Here is a 20,014-nt window from a genome sequence, read left to right as displayed (position 1 = left end):
GGTAACTGTTTACTCCAATTTTATTCCTAATTATTTTCAATTATTTCTACCTTTTTTCCCCAAAATCTGTATTAATAATTGCTTAATGTGATGATTTTCTTCTTCAAATTTGAATTACTTTCAATAAAATATATCATTACTTCACACTGACATTTCGCTTAACTTTCAATCCGCCCACATATAATCAGACTAAAAACAAATGCTCTTCTACAAGTTAGGTTTTGGGGGATTTTTGTATGTTTTGTTTTGCTTTTCAGTTTTAATTGTAACCCTGAAGAAAAGCCAACTAGATTCTTTTTCAGGGTAGTCAGGACAAGCTTTTGCACTTCCACACAATGATGAATTTATTATTCATCTGGGACCTTCCTATTAAACCTGTCTTCAGCCTGTGAACTTTTCTTTCAGCCTCCAACAAAGGATTTCATTGCTTTTGGAATTGAGGTGTGTCTAAGTTTTTACCTGGGAGCAAAAGTGATGCAAGCGTTTCTGGTAAGACCAATCCTTGGTTTAGGGTGGGGAGGAGCTGCATAACAGACCATCTGTAGACTCCAGAAAGCAGAGACGCGACCGAAAAGCTTTTCTTAGACATCATATGCAGACAGTTGGAAGGACTGAAGCAGCAGCTTCCTTGGATTTGTCCACCAGGGAAGTCAGAGAAAATGACTTGGCTCCTTTTCAGAACACCAGGGGCTCTGGCCATTTTAATGGTAAGTCCATTTTTTTCTTTTTTTCAAATAATTCCAATTTTTCCCTGTTCCCTTCCGTGTTTGTTAATACTATACTTGATTGCTGAATCCCTCTTATAAGTTCTAAAAGGAGTGAAATGGAAATAAACATTTTAGAATAAAATCATAAAGGTTACCAATTTCCGCTTTTCGGTGGTTTTTAATGTTGTATTTTACATAGAAAAATAAATCAGAGAGAAGTAGAATTTGAAAGTTGATACTTAGCATTTCTTTGGTTAATGAATTTAGTAATCTTGATCTTAGATCTATTATCCACAACACCCTCACTTTCTTCAAAGTAATGGTTTTATCCATCTTTCCAATACACAAACTAAAACACATGAAAGAGAGCCAGGTCTATTTTGCAAGGTTACATATCTCTTAAGCATACGGCTAAGAACGTACATGCCGGGTCTTGATACCTGACGTGTTTTTAAAATAGACCGTTAAAATCAAAGCAATGTTTGACTCTAGAAAAGTTGAAAGGGGTATTAAGAAAACTATGTTTCGCCATTATGTGCAAAAAAATATCCTGACTTTGGGGGGAAAAGACATAAAACATTTTAGAAGCCATTTTTTTTCAGAAGCATAATACTTCTGTTGGTTGAGAAAGATTTATACAATGTTACCTAAAAGAGAAGTGAGATCTGAAGAGCAAAGCACTAGTCTAGATGTCACAGACTAGTTTGTTCCTTAACTATGCTGTTTTAGTGAAGAAAAAAAAGGCCACAATTTTATCAGTTACATTAGGATATCAAAGTAGTGACATATACCATAAATTAATATTAAAGAAAATTCCTAATACTAATTCTCACTTCATAATAAACCGAGTTGACCTAGGCACCAGTTTCCCTCACCTCACCATCTCAAAAAGTTGAGATGATAATTGGACTTCAAGAAGTTGCAGAGAAATAGATCTTTAGAAAGAACTTTGTAAAAATTAAAGGTGTCCAAAATTAGAATAGGCTGCCTTATGAGTGGGAGTTTCCCAGCTTTCCCTTTTAGGACAATGTCCAAGCAGAAAATTGTTATTGTCCCTTCTTTTAGAGAATATATATATATATATATATATATATATATATATTTTAGATTTTATTTATTTATTTGTCAGAAAGAGAGGGAGAGTGAGCACAGGCAGACAGAATGACAGGCAGAGGCAGAGGGAGAAGCAGGCTCTCCCCCCACACCCCCAAGCAAGGAGCCCGATGCGGGACGCGATCCTAGGACACCGGGATCATGACCTGAGCCGAAGGCAGCTGCCCAACCAACTGAACCACCCAGGTGTCCCTAGAGTCTATTTTTTTAAGTACTTTTTTTTTTCTTTTAAGATTTTATTTATTTACTTGACACAGAGAGAAAGAGAGAGCAAGCAGGGGGAAGCAGAGGGAGAGGGAGAAGCAGGCTCTCTGAGGGAGCCCGATACAGGGCTCAATCCCACAGCCCCAGGAGCATGACCTGAGCCGAAAGCAGATGCTTAACTGACTGAGCCACCCAGGCACCTCAATGTTAGAGTCTATTTTTGTTATAACAATGGAACAAATTGTTTTGGTTCTCCAAGGAGTCTGACCCAAGAATGTTGTAAAGAGAAATTAGACAGCTGTATGATGTTCCTACCTTTCCAAATGGTTGTTTCTAGACTAAACCTCAGGTAGCCTGATAATCTCCATGTTCAAATCAATGACCAACTCAGGAGGCTATAGAAAAGTGGCAGGGGTGCCAGAAGGTGTCACAAGAACACAGAATTGGACGACCACAAGTGTAGGGGAGCTCTTTTCCCTGCTTTGACATAAACCATTCTCAAAAATCCCTCTAGTCCTAAAATAACAGTAAAATAGTTATATTAAGGGGTGTTCCATTCATCTTTATATTCCTAATGGCTCCTATAATATCTCTCTTACAGTGGACACACATTGTTTGAAAAATAGATAGATGAACATTTAAATGAGGCCTCTAAACTGTAGCCTCCCAGACTGCCTCTATAATGCTGGTCATGAAGGAAACTATGAAAAGTAAGACATTTTCTTCCTCTTAGAAAAATTTTACACACACACACACACACACAAGCTATTTAAACAACACTATAACTTCATACGTAATTATTAAATTGAATAGTCTAGACCTGCTCTGTCCAATATGGCAGCCAGTGGCCACATGTAGCTAATAACCACTTAAAATGTGGTTGAACTGAGATGTGCTATTAAATGTAAAACACCCAACATATTTGAAGACTTTGTATGAAAAAAAGAATGTAAAATGTCAACTTTTATATTGAATACAATTAAAAATTAAAGTATTTTGGATATATTAGATAAAAGATATATTGTTAAAATTAATTTCACCCTTTTAAGCTTTTTAAATATATGAATATTTAGGGACATCTGGGTGGCTCAGTTGGTTAAGTATGCGCCTTTGGCTCTCAGGTCATGATCCCAGGGTCCTGGGATTGAGTCCTGCATTGGGCTTGCTGCTCAGTGGAAAGCCTGCTTCTCCCTCTCTGCCATTCCCCCTGCTTATGCTCACTCTCTCTCTGACAAATAAGATCTTTAACAACAAACAAATAAATAAATATTAGAACAATTAGAACATTTAAAATTGTATATTTAGCTCATATTTGTGTTCTTATTAAATTTCTGTCAGACAGAGCTTGTCTTTTATTAACGCTGTTAGTGGAATGCTATATCAGTCAAGAGTGAGGTCAGCAAACAAGGTTCCATGGACTAGGTGAGATTTGAGCTGTTTTTTGATTAGTATAGATGGGCCAAAGGGGGATATCCTATACCCTTAGTTGTCAGACCAGCAGGAACAAAGGAATTATAGCATTTACCTAGGGGCAATGGACATACTGGTTTGGCTAGAATGACAGTATGCATTGGACATGAATTGGAAAGGTAAATGAGTGTCAGATTGAAAGTACACTCAGTGAAGCTTAATGGAATCCATTTAGAAGTGGGGAGCCACCCCAAGTTTTGAAATAGTGTGGTAAGAGGAAAAAAAAAAACAAGTTTTTCAAAGCATTGTGGAGTGGGAATGCACATCTTTTGTTGTTGAAGGGTGAGGTCTGGAAGTGGGAAGACATATATTTGGAGGGCTGAATTAATTCCACCATCCTATGACCATAGAAGATTGCCTAGAGAAGTGAGATAGGATAGCAAAGTCACGGGCTTCAATCTATGCCTGTAATGACTGACTCACTTTAGGCTTTGTTCCCTCAACTGTCATATGACAATAATCACAGTCCTCTGCCACGGTAAGAATAAAGCAGCAACATGGATGTTGGGGCACAATTGGTTTCACTCAGGTCATGATCTCAGGGTTCATGAGATCAAGCTCTGCATCCGGGTCTCCACTCAGCAGGGAGTCTGCTTCTCTCCCTCTCCCTTGGCCCCTCCCCATGCTCCCATTCTCTCTCTCTCTCTCTCTCTCAAATAAATAAATATGTCACTTACTAAAAAAAGCAGCAAAATGTGCAAACAACTGCTCTGGAAAATACAAAGTGCTTTGTAAGACTCCTATCATTTGCAATATTTACATTAGTTACACAAGTGATTCTTGATAACTTCTTAAAAGTCTGCCTTACTATTTTAAATAACCAACACCAGTTTTAGTAAGTCAAGAAAGGACCTCCATTTTTCTTGAGTGAAAGAGCACATCAAACTATATCTTACATTCGTGTAATAGTGGGTATGAGAAAATAACATTTTCAAACTTGGAGCATTACTCAAAATTTCAGCTGTCCAGTCTTCTAATTATTTGAGAGGTGAAGGCATGGGGAACACCTGCCTATAGTCAAAGAAAAACGTAATAGTTATCAGCTTCCTGTGCATGTTTGATCCATTTCTCAAATAGAAAATAAACACTTGGGGGAAAAAATTTATGTTTGAAAATACTTAGCTTCATAGATTTAACCTTTTATTTATTTTTTTAAAGATTTTATTTATTTATTTGACAGATCACAAGTAGGCAGAGAGGCAGGCAGAGGGAGAGAGAGAGAAGCAGGCTCCCCGCTGAGCAGAGAGGCCGATGTGGGGCTCTATCCCAGGATCCTGGGATCATGACCTGAGCCAAAGGCAGAGGCTCTAACCCACTGAGCCACCCAGGTGCCCTGAGATTTAACCTTTTAAAAATAATGTCTATCTTCAAAGGAGCCCACTCTTCAGTGTTTTATAGTCCACAAAACCTGCAACACAGTTTGTCATCTAAAACATCTATTAGCATCTGGACAAAAAGCTATTTAATTCCATGCCACTATATTATGTAAAACTTTACTCAATACAAAGCTAATAGTGATGATGGAAATCCTAAGATTTTTAAAGCACAAAGTTTTAAAGAAATTAGTAGTGTTGGTGCTGGAAAAAAGAGAGTCCTTTAAATATCAAGTTCGGCATTCAAATGTGTTCTAAACATAGCAGAACTCTTTTCAACCACCTTCTTCTATAGAACATACTAAAAGTAAAATTTTAGAAAAATTATTGTAAATAAATGGTCCAATTTTTTCCTACTGAAATGTAATAGACATACAATATACTACTAGCTTTGGGTGTACCTCATAGTAATTCAATATTTTTATGCATCACAAAATGAGCTCCATGATTAATCTTAGTACCATATGAAGTTGTTACAACATCATTGACTATATTCCTTATGCTGTACATTATATTCCTATGACTAATTTATTTTATAGCTGGAAGTCTATACTTCTTAATATCCTTCACCTATTCCACCTGTCCCCCAACCCCTCATCTCTCTGGTCATCAACAGGTTGTTTTCTGTATCTATAAGTTTCTTTTCAGTTTTATTTTGTCTGCTTATTTGTTTTGCTTTTTAGATTCCACATATAAGTGAAATCACATGGTATTTTTCTTTCTCTGTCCCACTTATTTCACTTAGCATAATACCTTTTGGTCCATCCCTGTTGTCACAAATAGCAAGATTTCATTCTTTTTTATGGCTGAAATCAGGAAGTATGATACCCTTTATATATATCTACATATATACACATATATATGTATATATCACATCTTCTTTATCTATTCATCTATTGAGAGACACTTAGGTTGATTCCATATCTTGGTTATTGTAAATAATGCTGCAATGATTATAGAGGTGCATTTATTTCTTTGAGTTTATGTTTTCTTCTTCCTTGGATAAATATACAGAAATGGAATTACTGATCATATAGTAATAGTTCTATTTTTAATTTTTTGAGAAATGTCCACACTGTTTTCCATAGTAGTTGTACCAATTTATATGCCCACCAGCATGAGAGTTTCCTTTTCCCCCACACCTTTGTCAACTCTTGTCATTTTTTGTCTTTTTGATTATAGCCAGTCTGTTGTGTGTGAGGTATGAGATGGTATCTCATGCATTTCCCTGATGATTAGTGATTTTAGCATCTTTTCATGCCTGTTGGCTATCCAGATGTCTTTTTAGAAAATGTCTATTCAAATCTTCTGTGTGTTTTTTAATTGGGTTTTTTCTTATACTAAGTTGCCTGAGTTCTTTATATATTTTTTATATTAACCCCTTATCAGATACATGACTTGCAAATGTCTTCCTGCATCCAGTAGGCTAACTTTTTGTTTCATTGGTGGTTTTCTTTGCTGTGTAAAAGCTTTTTAGTTTGAAGTAGTCCCACTTATTTTAGTTTTTGTTGCCCTGGCCTGAGGAGACTGCTCCAAAAAAATATTACTAAGACCAATGTCAAAGAACTCACTCCCTTTGTTTTCTTTTAGGAGTTCTATGTTTTCAGTTCTCACATTCAAGTCTTTAATCCATTTGAATTTATTTTTGTATATGGTGTAAATTGGTGGTCCAGTTTCATTCTTTTGCATATAGCTGTCCAATTTGCCCCACACCATTTATGAAAGAGACTCTCTTTTTACACACTGTATATTCTTGCCTCCTTCATTATAGATTAATTGACCATAAATGTGTGGGTTTGTTTCTGGGCTCTATTCTATTTGATCTATGTGTCTCTTTTCATGCTCCTACCATACTGTTTACTGTAGTATGGTAGGACAGTTTGAAATCAGGGAGTATGATACCTCCAGCTTCATTCTTCTTTCTCAAGATTGCTTTGGCTATTTGGAGTCTTTCGTGGTTCCCTACAAATTCCAGGATTCTTTGCTCTAGTTCTGTGGAAAAGGCAATGGCCCAAATTTTTAACAGAAGGAAAATCTTTGAGGTATCTTTCCTTCTCTTAATCAATGAAACAATCTAGTTTCCAGTGCTAATAAATACATAGAAATAAATTTGCTCCTGAACCTCTCCAAAAGTTAAGAGTCTAAATTCAGAATAAACTTGCCAAGCAATTCTGGCCAGTCCTGCCTGACTTGAGCAAATGTCAGGAAAGATGTAATTACATCTACCAATTATCACTCTCACTTGCTTAATACCTGAAACTGGTTTTCATTTGGAGCCAGAACACTTAGTGTCCCATGTGGTTTCTCATAAAACTCTTAGCCTTTGGCTCTTCCTTTCCAGTTAAGAGTCAATCTGATAGCCTAAGGTAAGGGCTTGTTTTGGGAAGTTCATTACAAGAAAATTATATGGACAACTGGTTACTATCCATAATTATACTATGAATAATTGAATCCATCTAATATGCACATTTTTCTTACATGGCCACTGCACAGTTGGCTAGGTTAAATACTGCACAACTCCAGGAGACACATTCACATAAACTACAATGTGAACAGTAACCCCTGAAATTGTGCAAGGGGGAACCTACACAGTTGTATAGTGAAACACTGGTTCTTGATTCTTCCCGATGCTCAAAAAGAGAAATTCCAGTATAGTTAACATACAGTGTCCTATTAGTTTCAGTTGTACAATATATGATTCAACAATTCTACACATTACTCAGCGCTCATCATGTCATGGTAAGTGTACACTTTAATCCCCATCACCTATTTCACCCTCCACCCTACCCACTCCCCTCTGGTAACCATCAGTTTGTTCTCTATCGTGAGGAGTCTGTTCCTTGTTTTCTTTCTCTCTCTCTCTCTCTCTCTCTCTCTCCTTCTCTTTTCCCTTTGTTCATTCATTTATTAAAAAAGAGAACACTCTTTTCTATCTTGACATGAATAATAATAAAAGGTCACTTCATAGTAAAGTGATTCTCTTACATCTTTTTTTTTAAGATTTTATTTATTTATTTGATAGACAGAGATCACAAGTAATCAGAGAGGCAGGCAGAAAGGAGGAAGGAGGCTCACCGCTGAACAGAGAGCCTGATGCGGGGTTTGACCCAGGACCCTGAAACCATGACCGGAGCTGAAAGCAGAGGCTTTAACCCACTAAGCCACCCAGGTGCCCCATCTCTTACACCTTTAAAAAAAAAATTTGTTGACAGTGCTCGCTTTGGAAGCACATACATTAAAGTCTGATGACAGAAATGATTGATATTGGTAAGCACTTACTGTGGACTAGTGCTCATCTATGTGCTTTAGGCTTACTAATTCATTTAATCCTCAAAACAAATATATGAAGTAAGTAGAATTATTATCTCTATTTTACAGATGAGGAAATTGAAAGATTAAGTAATATTCCCAAGTTATACAACCAGTAAATGTTGAGACTGGGATTTAAATTCAAGATTCAAGATTTGGTGTCCAGTTTCATATTACTACACTTGACTGTTTCCTACACAGCATTCAAAATAAGTATTTGAGAATATCCAGTTTGTTGATAACATCTTGTATGTTTTTCTTAGCATCCCTACCATGATATGAGGCTTAACTTTTTAAATTGAGTTTACTCTTAAATCAGCTATTGAAAATTAAATTGTCTAAAATTAAATTTTAATCTCTAAGTAATTAAACATATATCATTTTTTTTCAATTAAGGGTTTGTCCTGATAAATACAAAGCTTATTAGAATGTTCTGGGGGTTTTACATTTTAAGTTTAAAAGGTCTATAAAAATATATGTATATATAGAGAGTACATACACATACATATATGCTGTAAAAGACAGACTGCTCATATTTTCTGCATTATACATATGAAATGTATTCATCAAACATGTACTGAATGACCTCTATGATTGAACTCATTAATAATCACTGTATCTAACCAATTATAAAAATAATATCACCAGCTTATATTATGTTTCCCCAAAAATTAATAAACAAAAAACACATTTAAAACATATAATTATTTCTTTGAATCATCTAATTCATTTTACAAATTTCCCAGAGGAGAGTGGATGTGATCTCCTCCTATTCCATTCTAGAGATGAGGGAGAGCTACCCTAAGCCAGCCAGGACTACCTCACTGGATAAATGCATAGTTTAACAGTCCATCTATCCCCACACAAAAGTTTGAGGTAATTCTACACAAAATTTTGGCCAAACTCAGGAAATAGCAGTTGTTATTATAAATGACTTTTCAAAAACTGGTCACCCATGTCCTCAAAATATATGTGTTTTATATGTATTATATTCAATAGAAACCATAAGGATATAATTATATACATTTAACTAGCAAATAGGGTATACAGACATTAAATTACTTTATTCCATGTGTTATTTTATTAATTTACTAGTCTGATTTGCTTTTAATAAAATATTTCTGATTCTTATCTATACAAGAGTACTCAGGTCATATCAATGCTTTAAAAATCATATAAGTAAAATTATCAAAATAACCAGGAGACCAGAGGAAGGAAAAAAAAAGTATAGGAATTCTCAAGATAAGGAGTGTTTTCTCCTCATTTGTATTTGCAATCAAAAGGCTATCAAAAAAGCCAACTTAGTTGATTTATATGGTCAGGAAACTATTGAAATATTTATTAAATACTCAAAAGAAGTATGTTAACATAACTAAAGCAACTAAGTAACTAATATACATATTAATTATCTTAAATAATAAAGTTTTTTTAAGAAACATCATTCTAAATAACATAAGGCTATGATTATATTTCTAAATATTTAAAAAATATTGTAATATTTCAGAAGTGTTTCTTATTAACCTTCCCATATTCCTAGAAGCACAAATAACCACCACATTGCATGATATTCCCTAAAATTAGAGAACATTCTTGGTGGTCTGACTTTAAAAAAGAGGATGAGAAAGAGTGAAGGACTGACTGAATAACTTGTAAGGGCTCTGATTCAGTGAAAAGACTGAACAAATAAGAAACGACCATCTGCAATGATCATTCTCCACAGTTTAGAGTTTGTCCTTTCTTTGCTTCCCAGGAAAACAGAAATTATCCCTTACTGTCTATTCGAAGAACCCGTCTCTGTCAGACTAGTGCAAACATGATTCATATTTTCTGGATGACTCTTTCCAGTTTTCCTGTAAAGGGAAGGGTGCCTGGCCCAACCCTCCCCTCACATGTAGCTGAGTCGTCCTTATGAATTGAGAAATTAGTGAGATAATGACCGTGCTTGAGTCTTCTCTCCCAGGTAACTCATAACAACATTTAATAAAGAGAAGCAAAGCTGTAAAATCACTTTGAGACAGGTTATAACCATATGAAATGGTCCCTTTTCACAACAATTTGCAGACCCTTTGAAATAAGGATTTCAGTGAAAGTTTTAGAATGCAAGGGTCCCGGCATCCTATGTCTGTTGTAGTTACTTTTTGGTTCAGAGTTCCACCTGCCTCTTTATTATAGCCTTACAAAGTAAACAATGTAATAAATCTACATGTTTCAGCAGTAACTTTCACTGTTGCCAGGAAGAAATCTAAATTGAGTATCATATAACTTTCTCTCTATCACTAGTTTTTTCTACTTACTTATGCCAACTTTGGCTAAAATCTAGTTTAATGATGATGTATACACTTTGGAGTCAGGGTGCAGAAGTTCAAATCCTGGCTCAATTAGAGCTGTTGGAGGAGACAAAGTTCTCATTGTCTCCTGGCTCCAGTTCTTCATCCATAAAATAGACTATAATAATAGTATCTCCATCAGATGGCTACTATAAGTATTACATGAGATAATATAAAGATCTATAAATTGCAGCTAACACAAAAACCATAATAAACATTAACTCCAACAGTTTCATGGCAATTGCTGAAACTTGAACTGATCATTACCAGTTAGAATGGCTAAAATCAAAGTGACAAGAAATAAAAAGTGTTGGCAAAGATGTGGGGGCGGGGGGAAGCCCTTGTACACTGTTGGTGGAGGCTGAAATTGATACAACCTCTGTGGAAAACAGTATGGAGATTCCTCAAAAAATTAAAAATAGAATTACCATATGGGTATGATCCAATATGATCCAATAATTCCACCATTGGATATTTACCCAAAGAAAACAAAACACCATATCACCATATTGCAAAGACATATCCATCCCTATACTTATTTCAGCATTGTTTATAATAGCCAAGATATGGACACAACCTAAGTGTCCATCAACAGATGAATGGACAAGGAAGTTGTAATGGAAAATTATGCAGCCATAAGAAGGCTGATATCAGGAAATCTGAGACAATATGGATGGACCCAGAGGGTATTCTGCTAAGTTAAAGAAGTCAGACTGAGACAACCCAATATGATTCCACTTATAAGATTCTTTTGGAATCCAAAAGAAAAAGAAGGAAAGGAAAGGGAAAGAAAGGGGAAGGGAAGGAAAGGGTGAAGAGAAAGGAAAGGAAAGGAAAGGAAAGGAAAGGAAAGGAAAGGAAAGGAAAGGGAAGAGAAGGAAAGGAAAGCAAAGCAAAGCAAAGGAAAGCAAAGGAAAACAAAAAGTAGAATCAGACCTATCAATACAGAGAACAAACTGAGGGTTGCCAGAGGGGAGAATGGTGGGGGACTGAACAAAATGAGTGAAGAGGGGTGGAAGATAAAGGCTTCTAGGTATGGAATGAATTAAGTCACAGGAATAGAAAGCACAGCAAAAGGAATAGTAATATTGTAACACTGATGTAACAAGACACATAGCAGCTACACTTGTGGTGAGCATAGCATAATGTATGAACTTGTCAAATCACTAACTTGTACAACTGAAACTAACATAACATTGTGTGTTAACTATATTCAAGTTAAAAAAATGCATTCTAGGTAAAAAAAAAAAAAAAAGATGGAACGTGACACAAAAGAAGATCCCATATATTCTTGAGAAAGTAAAGACCCTAGACTGCCTGACTTCATTTTATCCTCATTTAATTTTTTCAGATCAGTGTGAAAATTAAGCTCAACATTTAAGCTGAAATAACAGGGCAGGGATTAGCAGGTCCATATCCCACATACGCCGTACTTATGATTGGAATAGCATATCCCCAACTTTTATGTTCTACTCTCTAAACCTGACTAGTTCTATTCCATCCTCTCCACTGTCATACAACAAAAAAGCGCAACTAATAGGTTATCACAATGATGCTCACCACTGTTTCCCGAAGCAGTATCTTCCAGAGTTCTTAGAAAGTCTTTATAGAACAGCCAGGTAAAATATGTCTGGTTGTTGCAACTGTTTGGCACAGTTTTGCATAATTCAGTAGATTCTTTTGTATACCATTAAAACTCTAAAGTCAGATTAAAAAACTTATTTATACTGAGAATATTTTCTTTTTCCTGAGAGGATTTTACCTTTGAATACTGCTTCAACAAATGCACTTTTTTTGAAATATAAAAAACTACAGTATGAACAGGATTATCTTTGTAATTATTTATTAGAAGAATTCACATTTAACTTGATTTTATTTAAATGTCTACAGGTGCTCATATTGGTTCATGGAGAACTGCGAATAGAGGTAAAGTATGGAAAAGTTTTTTGTAACTAAAATAATAGTTTAGTTCAAAAAATTAAAATTGTATTGGGAAAAGTAAATATTTCTTTAATGTTTAAAACTATTAAATAACTGTGAAAATAAAATTAAAACCAGCCCAATTTTAAATACCAAGAATGTATAAATGTCATTATTGTACTTTATCTTATGTGTTCTTTCTTATTTTAAACAAATCAACAGGTTTTTATTAAACACATCCTAGGTACCAGAGCAGTGAGATATTATGGAATATATAAAGGAAATACAAAATATGATCCAATGCCAGTATTAAAAATCATATGGTTCTGTAATTGTTTTAGGTATTAAATGTTCTCTCTTTGCTTGACAAAGTGTGAGGTCAAGCAAAGTAGACTTTCGACAGTCCTAGATACTATGAAACAGTGGGGGCTCCTCAACCTAGGTGTTGATAAGCAATACTCAAATCAAAACTTTTTAACAATGTGCATAATAAAATGGGATGCCTTTTCACATAAGACAAAAGGTCAACACGGAGAAGATGATACTGCTGTACAAGGCAAAAGGAGATACAAACGTGAATGGGTGAAATTTGCAAAACCCTGCCGAGAAAGAGAAGACAACTCAAAAAGAAATCCAATTGCCAAAGTAAGTCACATCAGCAGGGGCGATATGCAGTTTCACAATAAATGTAATAGATATACATTAAAATGATATGGCAATCCATTTATCAAAATGCAGACTGCGGAGTCCATAGAACAAATAACCTGGTATCTTCAACCACATTTAAAAAAAAACTAATAATAATAATATAGAATGAGATGAAGGCACTATGGCTTCTAGAGTAATAAAAAATAATTAAGAGACAGGGGGACCAAGTTCAATGAATATGCCTTGCTTAGATCTGGATTCTAGCAAACAAATAGAAAAAAATATATGATGAGGAATTTGAGAGGCAGGGCAGGGGGTAATGGGGGGAAGGGAGGGAAAAATGAAACAAGATGGGACTGGGGAGGGAGACAAACCATAAGAGAATCTTAATCTCAGGAAACAAACCAAGGGCTGCTGGGGGCCTGGGGGGGCGAGAGGGAGGGATGGAGTGGGTGGGTGATGGACATTGGGGAGGATATGTGCTATGGTGAGTGCTGTGAATTGTGTAAGACTGATGATTCACATACCTGTACCCCTGGGGCAAATAATACATTATATGCTAACAAAAATACATATATGGATAAGGCAATAAGATAAATGGTTGGGGGTCCTTGTATTCATAATGATTAAGACTGGGTGATGAGCTATATCAGGTTCATTATACTAATCTAACTTTATATATATTTGAAATTTTCCATATTAAAAAGCTTGAAAATTTTAATAATAAAAATAAAATAATAATAAATAATTTATTTTAATAAACATGTTTAACACTTACTGTATAGTTCCTTTCCCCTTTTTCTCTCCAGCTCCCTCTATTTAAACTAAAGTAAATGTCTTTTTTTAAGGATTTTTATTTATTTAATTGACAGAGAGAGCGAGAGAGGGAACACAAGCAGGAGGAGTGGGAGATGGAGAAGCAGGCTTCCTGCTGATCCCAGAACCCTGGGATCATGGTCTAAGCCAAAGGCAGACACTTAATGACTGAGCCACCCAGGCGCCCTTAAATAAATGTCTTTTTTTTTTTTTTCAAAAAATGTTCTCTGCTAAGGAAAGGAGCATTCAGAAGTAGTCTTTTCAATATTAAGTATCCATGACTTTCTCTCAACATTTTAACATCGCCATGGTGGCCACAATCTTAGCAAACATTCTAGAGCCAAAATGATTAATGTGTGTTGGTCCATGCTGGTCAATAGATGCAACAGTTTGAAATACTTCACATTCCCAGTATTCATCAAGGCAAAAAGTAACCATCACAGGGTCAGAAAAAGTGAATAAAATTTTAAAAAGACTTAAGACTATGAAGGTGGAGAAATAGAAAGGAAAAGTCCTGACTGATGATCACATTCACATTTTGGGTGTTTGGGGCTTCAGATTACTTCAGATTTCCAAGCAACCCAGAAAATTACCTACCGAATTTCTGGAATGGGAATTGATCAACCCCCTTTTGGAATCTTTGTTGTTGACAAAAACACTGGAGAAATTAACATAACAGCCATAGTTGATCGAGAGGAAACTCCAAGCTTCCTGGTAAGTTTGTGTCCTCAATATTGGGCACCCTTATGTTTGTGCCTGTTGGCTTTAGAATGTGCTATTCTTCTACTGGTTAATTTAGAAGAGAGATCAATGCATGAAAAATTCCACCAACAAATAACCACGTTCATCCCTCTTATAAAGAGCCTCCACTTCTGGATGTGCCCCTGAAGGAATTTACTAGGAGGGTGCATGAGTAAGCATTGAAGTCCAACATGCATCCTGCAAAGAGTTTTATACTCTTTGTATCACATGACAGTACCAGCCTGGAAGAAGGGGCAGCTTGCCTAACTGGCCTGCCTACTGTGGGTACCTTTACTTCCTTTGTCTAGTTTTGGGGGGAACATTTTTCTTCTGTGCAAAAAAAAAATCTGTATATGCTAGTAGGGGCTTTATTTCTACAAGTTTTAGTAGTATGCAAACTGAGTTTGTAGAGTATTAAGAAACATTTCCCTCCTTTTTCTAGATCACGTGTCATGCTCTAAATGCCCTAGGACAAGACGTAGAGAAACCACTTATACTAACGGTTAAAATTTTAGATGTCAATGACAATCCTCCAGTATTCTCACAAAGTGTATTTGTGGGAGAAATTGAAGAAAATAGTGCTTCAAGTAAGTCCCTTACAGTATCTACCACTTCTAATTTTTTTTATTTTAAAATATAGTCATCACTATAGTCATCATTTTATAAGCTAATTTATTCTCCTAGTTTTATCAGTGGTCTTGCAGAAAAATTCATCCAAATAACCTGGGTCTTACTTTCTAATATTTTTATTTGAGCTAATTATCCACTGCCATTGTATCTCTAGGTCATGGTCCTGTTACGAACTTAATAGTATCTTACTCTCTATACATAAGTCACATGAGTACCTGGTAGTCATAAAGCCACAGGGGTGGCCTTAGGTAGCCTGGATGCATCAGCTAGACTTTTTAAATTATAAAGGACAGAGACACACTAAGTTACTTGGATAATCTGGGGAAAAGGGAGAAAGACAATGCCATCCATCAAGGGAAGAAATTAAGACAGAAAATAGTCTCAACTCCAACACAGCCAAGGCTTAAGGACAACAGGAAGTTTTTTGTTTTTTTGTTTTTTTAAGATTTTATTTATTTATTTGACAGACAGAGATCACAAGTAGGCAGAGAGGCAGGCAGAGAGAGAGGAAGGGAAGCAGGTTCCCCGCTGAGCAGAGAGCCCCATGTGGGGCTTGATCCCAGGACCCTGAGATCATGACCTGAGCTGAAGGCAGAGTCTTTAACCCACTGAGCCACCCAGGCGCCCCAACAGGAAGATTTTTAAAGAAAGCAGCACAGTTCCACCTGATTAAGAAAGACAGTAAGAGACACTGCAACTGACATTTAATTCATTTTTGAGCATACAGATAGATTTAAGATTTTAAAAAACAAAGGTCAATTTGAAATTGTGTTGAATATATAATGTGAAAAGAATGTCAATTCTTACATATTCTTTCATGAGATTCTTCTGTATTTCTAGACTCACTGGTGATGATACTAAATGCCACGGACGCAGATGAACCAAACCACTTGAACTCTAAAATAGCCTTCAAAATTGTCTCTCAGGAACCTGCAGGCATACCCATGTTCCTCCTAAGCAGACACACTGGGGAAGTCCGTACTTTAACCAATTCTCTTGATCGAGAGGTAAAGCAAGGCATTTGGGAACATTTGATAATGAAAGATTTGATTGTAAGAAAGCGGAGAGAGGTGACCCCACTTTACCTGAGGATGAAAGGAAAAGACGTTCTCCGTACTCAGCTGGGCCAATCTAGGGGAACTGTTTGCATTTCAATATGATTCTAGTGGGGTGAGATGTGTACCTAAGAACTGTACAATCAGTTGTACCCTAAACAAACAGGTATCAGCATATCAGTGGGAGGTCAAGTGGAGAGTAAAAGAAGGCATGGAAGCATACATGGACAAAGACTGAACTGTGACTAATTCCTTATTAGGTGGAAGAAAAATAAATTTCTTAGATGATACAAGAAATTTCTTTCTGGAAGAAATCCTTCTCTGATGTTACTTTTTTTTTTCTACTGACTAGTTTTAATTTTACCCCTGCTTCCAGAACACTAAAGAATCCTTGCTCTCTCTTCCCCATTATCCTACCACTATAACTACCATCACCACCGCCACTGCCATCTTGATCACACACAATATCCTGTCAGACTTTATATTACTTATGCAAATGATTCTCAAATAGACCAATGGGAAAGCTCTATTAGTGAACTTCCCTCTAATAAGCATCCTACCATTCTCACTGCCCATTTTTGCTCCAAGTGTAACTTTCTTGTCCTAAGAAGCTTACAAAAGAGAAACCTGGCCTCCAGGGGCCCACATGCATCCTCCATGCTGGACAATGAAACAACTCATGTGATCCTTCTAGAGAATAAACCAGGAGCTTGAATATTTTCACCTCTTTACCCATAGGAAGCAGGTAGTTTTCTTTGTATTCTTGGCACTGGAGATAATTACTTTTCTTTGTTTTTCTCCAAATTTAGCAAGTTAGCAGCTATCGGCTGGTTGTGAGTGGTGCCGACAAAGATGGAGAAGGGCTATCAACTCAATGTGAATGTAGTATCAAAGTGAAAGATGTTAATGATAATTTCCCAATGTTCCGAGAATCTCAGGTACACCTTGTCCTCCTTGAAGAATAATGATATATATTTTTTATTTTTCATTTTGTCATTCTAATTCAGTATTCATTTGCCTGCTGGCTTCTATTTAAATTCTCTGCACTTTTCTTTAAAATAAGCTTTTGTAAAATATAAGAATTTAGTAACCAGCAAGAGGCTCACATAATGTGAGAATTAATGATTAATTCTATTCAGAATCTCTTTAGATAAAACCTGACAATAACTCTTAAATTCTGCTTCTCTCCTTTTTAGTACTCTGCAGTTATTAAGGAAAATACTTTAAGTTCTGAGTTGCTTCGGTTTCAAGTTATAGATTGGGATGAAGAATTCACAGATAATTGGCTTGCAGTATATTTCTTCACCTCTGGAAATGAAGGGAATTGGTTTGAAATACAAACTGATCCGAGAACGAACGAGGGCATCCTGAAGGTAGTTAAGGTAAGGCCTATTTCCCTTCCATGGTAAAAATATTCCATATTAGCCCAACTATCATTTCTGCAGATAAACTTAATTCACTTATTAATAATAAAAAGTAGATAGAATTTTTTAAAGACATGCATAGCCCCATTCCCGAAGGGTAGCTTTTTAAAAAAATTTATTTCCTTCCAGGAAGAATGATTTATTTCCTTCCAAGCTATCATAGTAAACACAAATACACTAATATATGTATATTTATAGGTGCGCTTGCTTAACGCACAAGAATGTAAAACCCATTTTTTGACTTAATCTCGTTTACTCTCTACAGCTGAAGATGGGAAAGGACAAGAATACATGATAGTGTGGTTTGTGAATTTGTCACCTTGCTTTAAGTGGATTAGTTACAGTCATAAGAGGGGGAAAATAGAAGTTTTTGGAAAATGGGCATTTATAATTAAATCTGCAATACAAAAAAAGAGCAATTGAGTAAACCTTCCATTTAACATGCTTGACTGTAACAGTCACCCCCCCCCACACACACACACACAAATACAGAATCCAATATTCAATAACATAAGGATATTTCTGCCTGGACACGATATAGACTAGAAAAAATAACCACTATTTGAAGACATTCCTTGGCACATACTGAACTCTATAGGACTTTCTTTATTTCCTTGAGTCCAGTAGAGTGACAGACCCATAAGAGATCCTTAACAAGGAAACTGCTGCAATCCCCGAATGCAGGAAGCCATGTGAACAGTTCCTATTACTCTGCTTTTCAGAGGGAAGGCTATAACCATCACTTGCAAGGGTGTGTTATAAACTCCCTGAAATGAGCAACCCCTGAAAATGAGGTCTTCCTTCTCTCCTGTCTTGGTATCATCTAGTCTTCTAAACTAGATGAGAATCAGAGAAATTAGGCCTTATTATTCCATTATAACATTTCCTCACAACAAACAGCCAGTCATCCAATTCTGCCCTAGAAATTGTCCTTAAAGTCTGGCTCTGGTCTTCCTTTCTATGGCCTGTGATGTACAGGGCCTTGCCTTCTTGCTCCTACATGACTGTAATCACTCCTGAAAGATCTCCTTACCTCCTGTTTCTACTTCCCTTCATCCTCTTACTGCCACTAGTCTACTGCCATGTTTTTCTTAAAACCAATGTGAATTACTCTGTTCTTTAAAACCTTTCCTTGTTCTCCACTGGCTGTGAAAGTGGTCCTCCATTCATTGCTCATTTGCATCACCAGCGGGAATATAGGAACAATTGGTTCAGTTTGTCTGTGAGGAAGCCCAGAAGATAGGACTTAATGGCTCCACAGAGAACTCAAATTGCAGCCAGGACTGATGATGAGCTGCTGGCCTTGAAGATGACCATCAGCCTCCTCAGAACTGTGGACAAGGCCTCTCACCCTGTCACCTTCTGTAACTCTGGGCATTTGCAAATGTTTCACCTATGCCTGAAAATCTCCTCCTCAACCTTCAACCTTCAACACTCAACTCCCTTGAAAGGTCTCAGAAGGTTTCCTAACTGTCCCCAGCAGAAGTGTTGACCCATTTTTGCACATAGACTCTATAATTTCTTCTGTCACTTACCCATTGTATTATAATTACCTATTTATATTTTCTCTTCCACTTACTCTTTCTCTTCCATACCACTGGAAGAGCTCACAAAACTAGTCATTGCAAACTTAAAAACTCAAATTCAGATCCCTTACCTTAATTATTTTCAGTAATATACAAATGTAACACAAATGAACATTTTCTTATCTCATCACACTCAGAAAAATATATTGGTAAAAGGAAAAAGCCCTCCTGGGATTCCTTAGGATTTGACTTGGACCACCCCAATTAAAGGGTCAAACAAGTAGTTATCATACAAGACCATCTAAAAATGGTTCTACAAAGAGTTGGGGGGCCACTCCCCCACTGCTTTGCAGAGGCATATTTGCCTACTAAATTTATTATGATAGTTTGCCTTTGCCACCTAGGAATTTCCAGTCAGGAAAGACACTATTACGAATGAATACAATAGCTATTCTGGGAATGGCTATAACTGCCATTTATAGGAATGTATTATGAGACTAAATTTGTGCAGTCCTCACAACGATCTGATGAGGTGAAGTTCTGCAGTTTTTTTCAAAATGAAAATTTGAGAATCACAGAAATTAAGTATTGTGCCATGAGTCACACCACTATTAGGCAGCAAAACTAGTATTCAAGCCATGCTATCATAGCAAATTCAGGATTCTTTCCATTGTACCACACAGTCTAAAGAAACTATAATGATGTTTTAGTACTCTAAAAAAAGAGGTCTGCCATTTTGTAAATATCAGTT

At 36.2% G+C, this 20,014-nt stretch overlaps 1 protein-coding gene across 2 annotated transcripts in view; it reads left to right on the top strand.

Annotated features, from left to right (window-relative positions):
* Positions 1-626: 626 nt before the first annotated feature.
* Positions 627-20,014, top strand: part of DSG3 (desmoglein 3) — a 34,036-nt gene continuing 14,648 nt past the window's right edge. For both annotated transcript variants that reach the window (XM_044243223.1, XM_044243222.1), the window contains exons 1-8: positions 627-707; positions 12,394-12,429; positions 12,940-13,068; positions 14,446-14,601; positions 15,071-15,215; positions 16,099-16,265; positions 17,123-17,251; positions 17,510-17,695. In XM_044243223.1, the coding sequence (XP_044099158.1) occupies positions 660-707; positions 12,394-12,429; positions 12,940-13,068; positions 14,446-14,601; positions 15,071-15,215; positions 16,099-16,265; positions 17,123-17,251; positions 17,510-17,695 (996 nt within the window). In that variant the 5' untranslated portion in view covers positions 627-659. The remainder of the gene's footprint in view (positions 708-12,393; positions 12,430-12,939; positions 13,069-14,445; positions 14,602-15,070; positions 15,216-16,098; positions 16,266-17,122; positions 17,252-17,509; positions 17,696-20,014) is intronic.

This window comes from Neovison vison, chromosome 3, assembly GCF_020171115.1.
Source record: "Neovison vison isolate M4711 chromosome 3, ASM_NN_V1, whole genome shotgun sequence".
Classification (NCBI taxonomy): Eukaryota; Metazoa; Chordata; class Mammalia; order Carnivora; family Mustelidae; genus Neogale; species Neogale vison.
The sequence above is the reverse complement of the archived record's forward strand: the minus strand, read 5'-3'. Positions and strand labels throughout refer to the sequence as shown.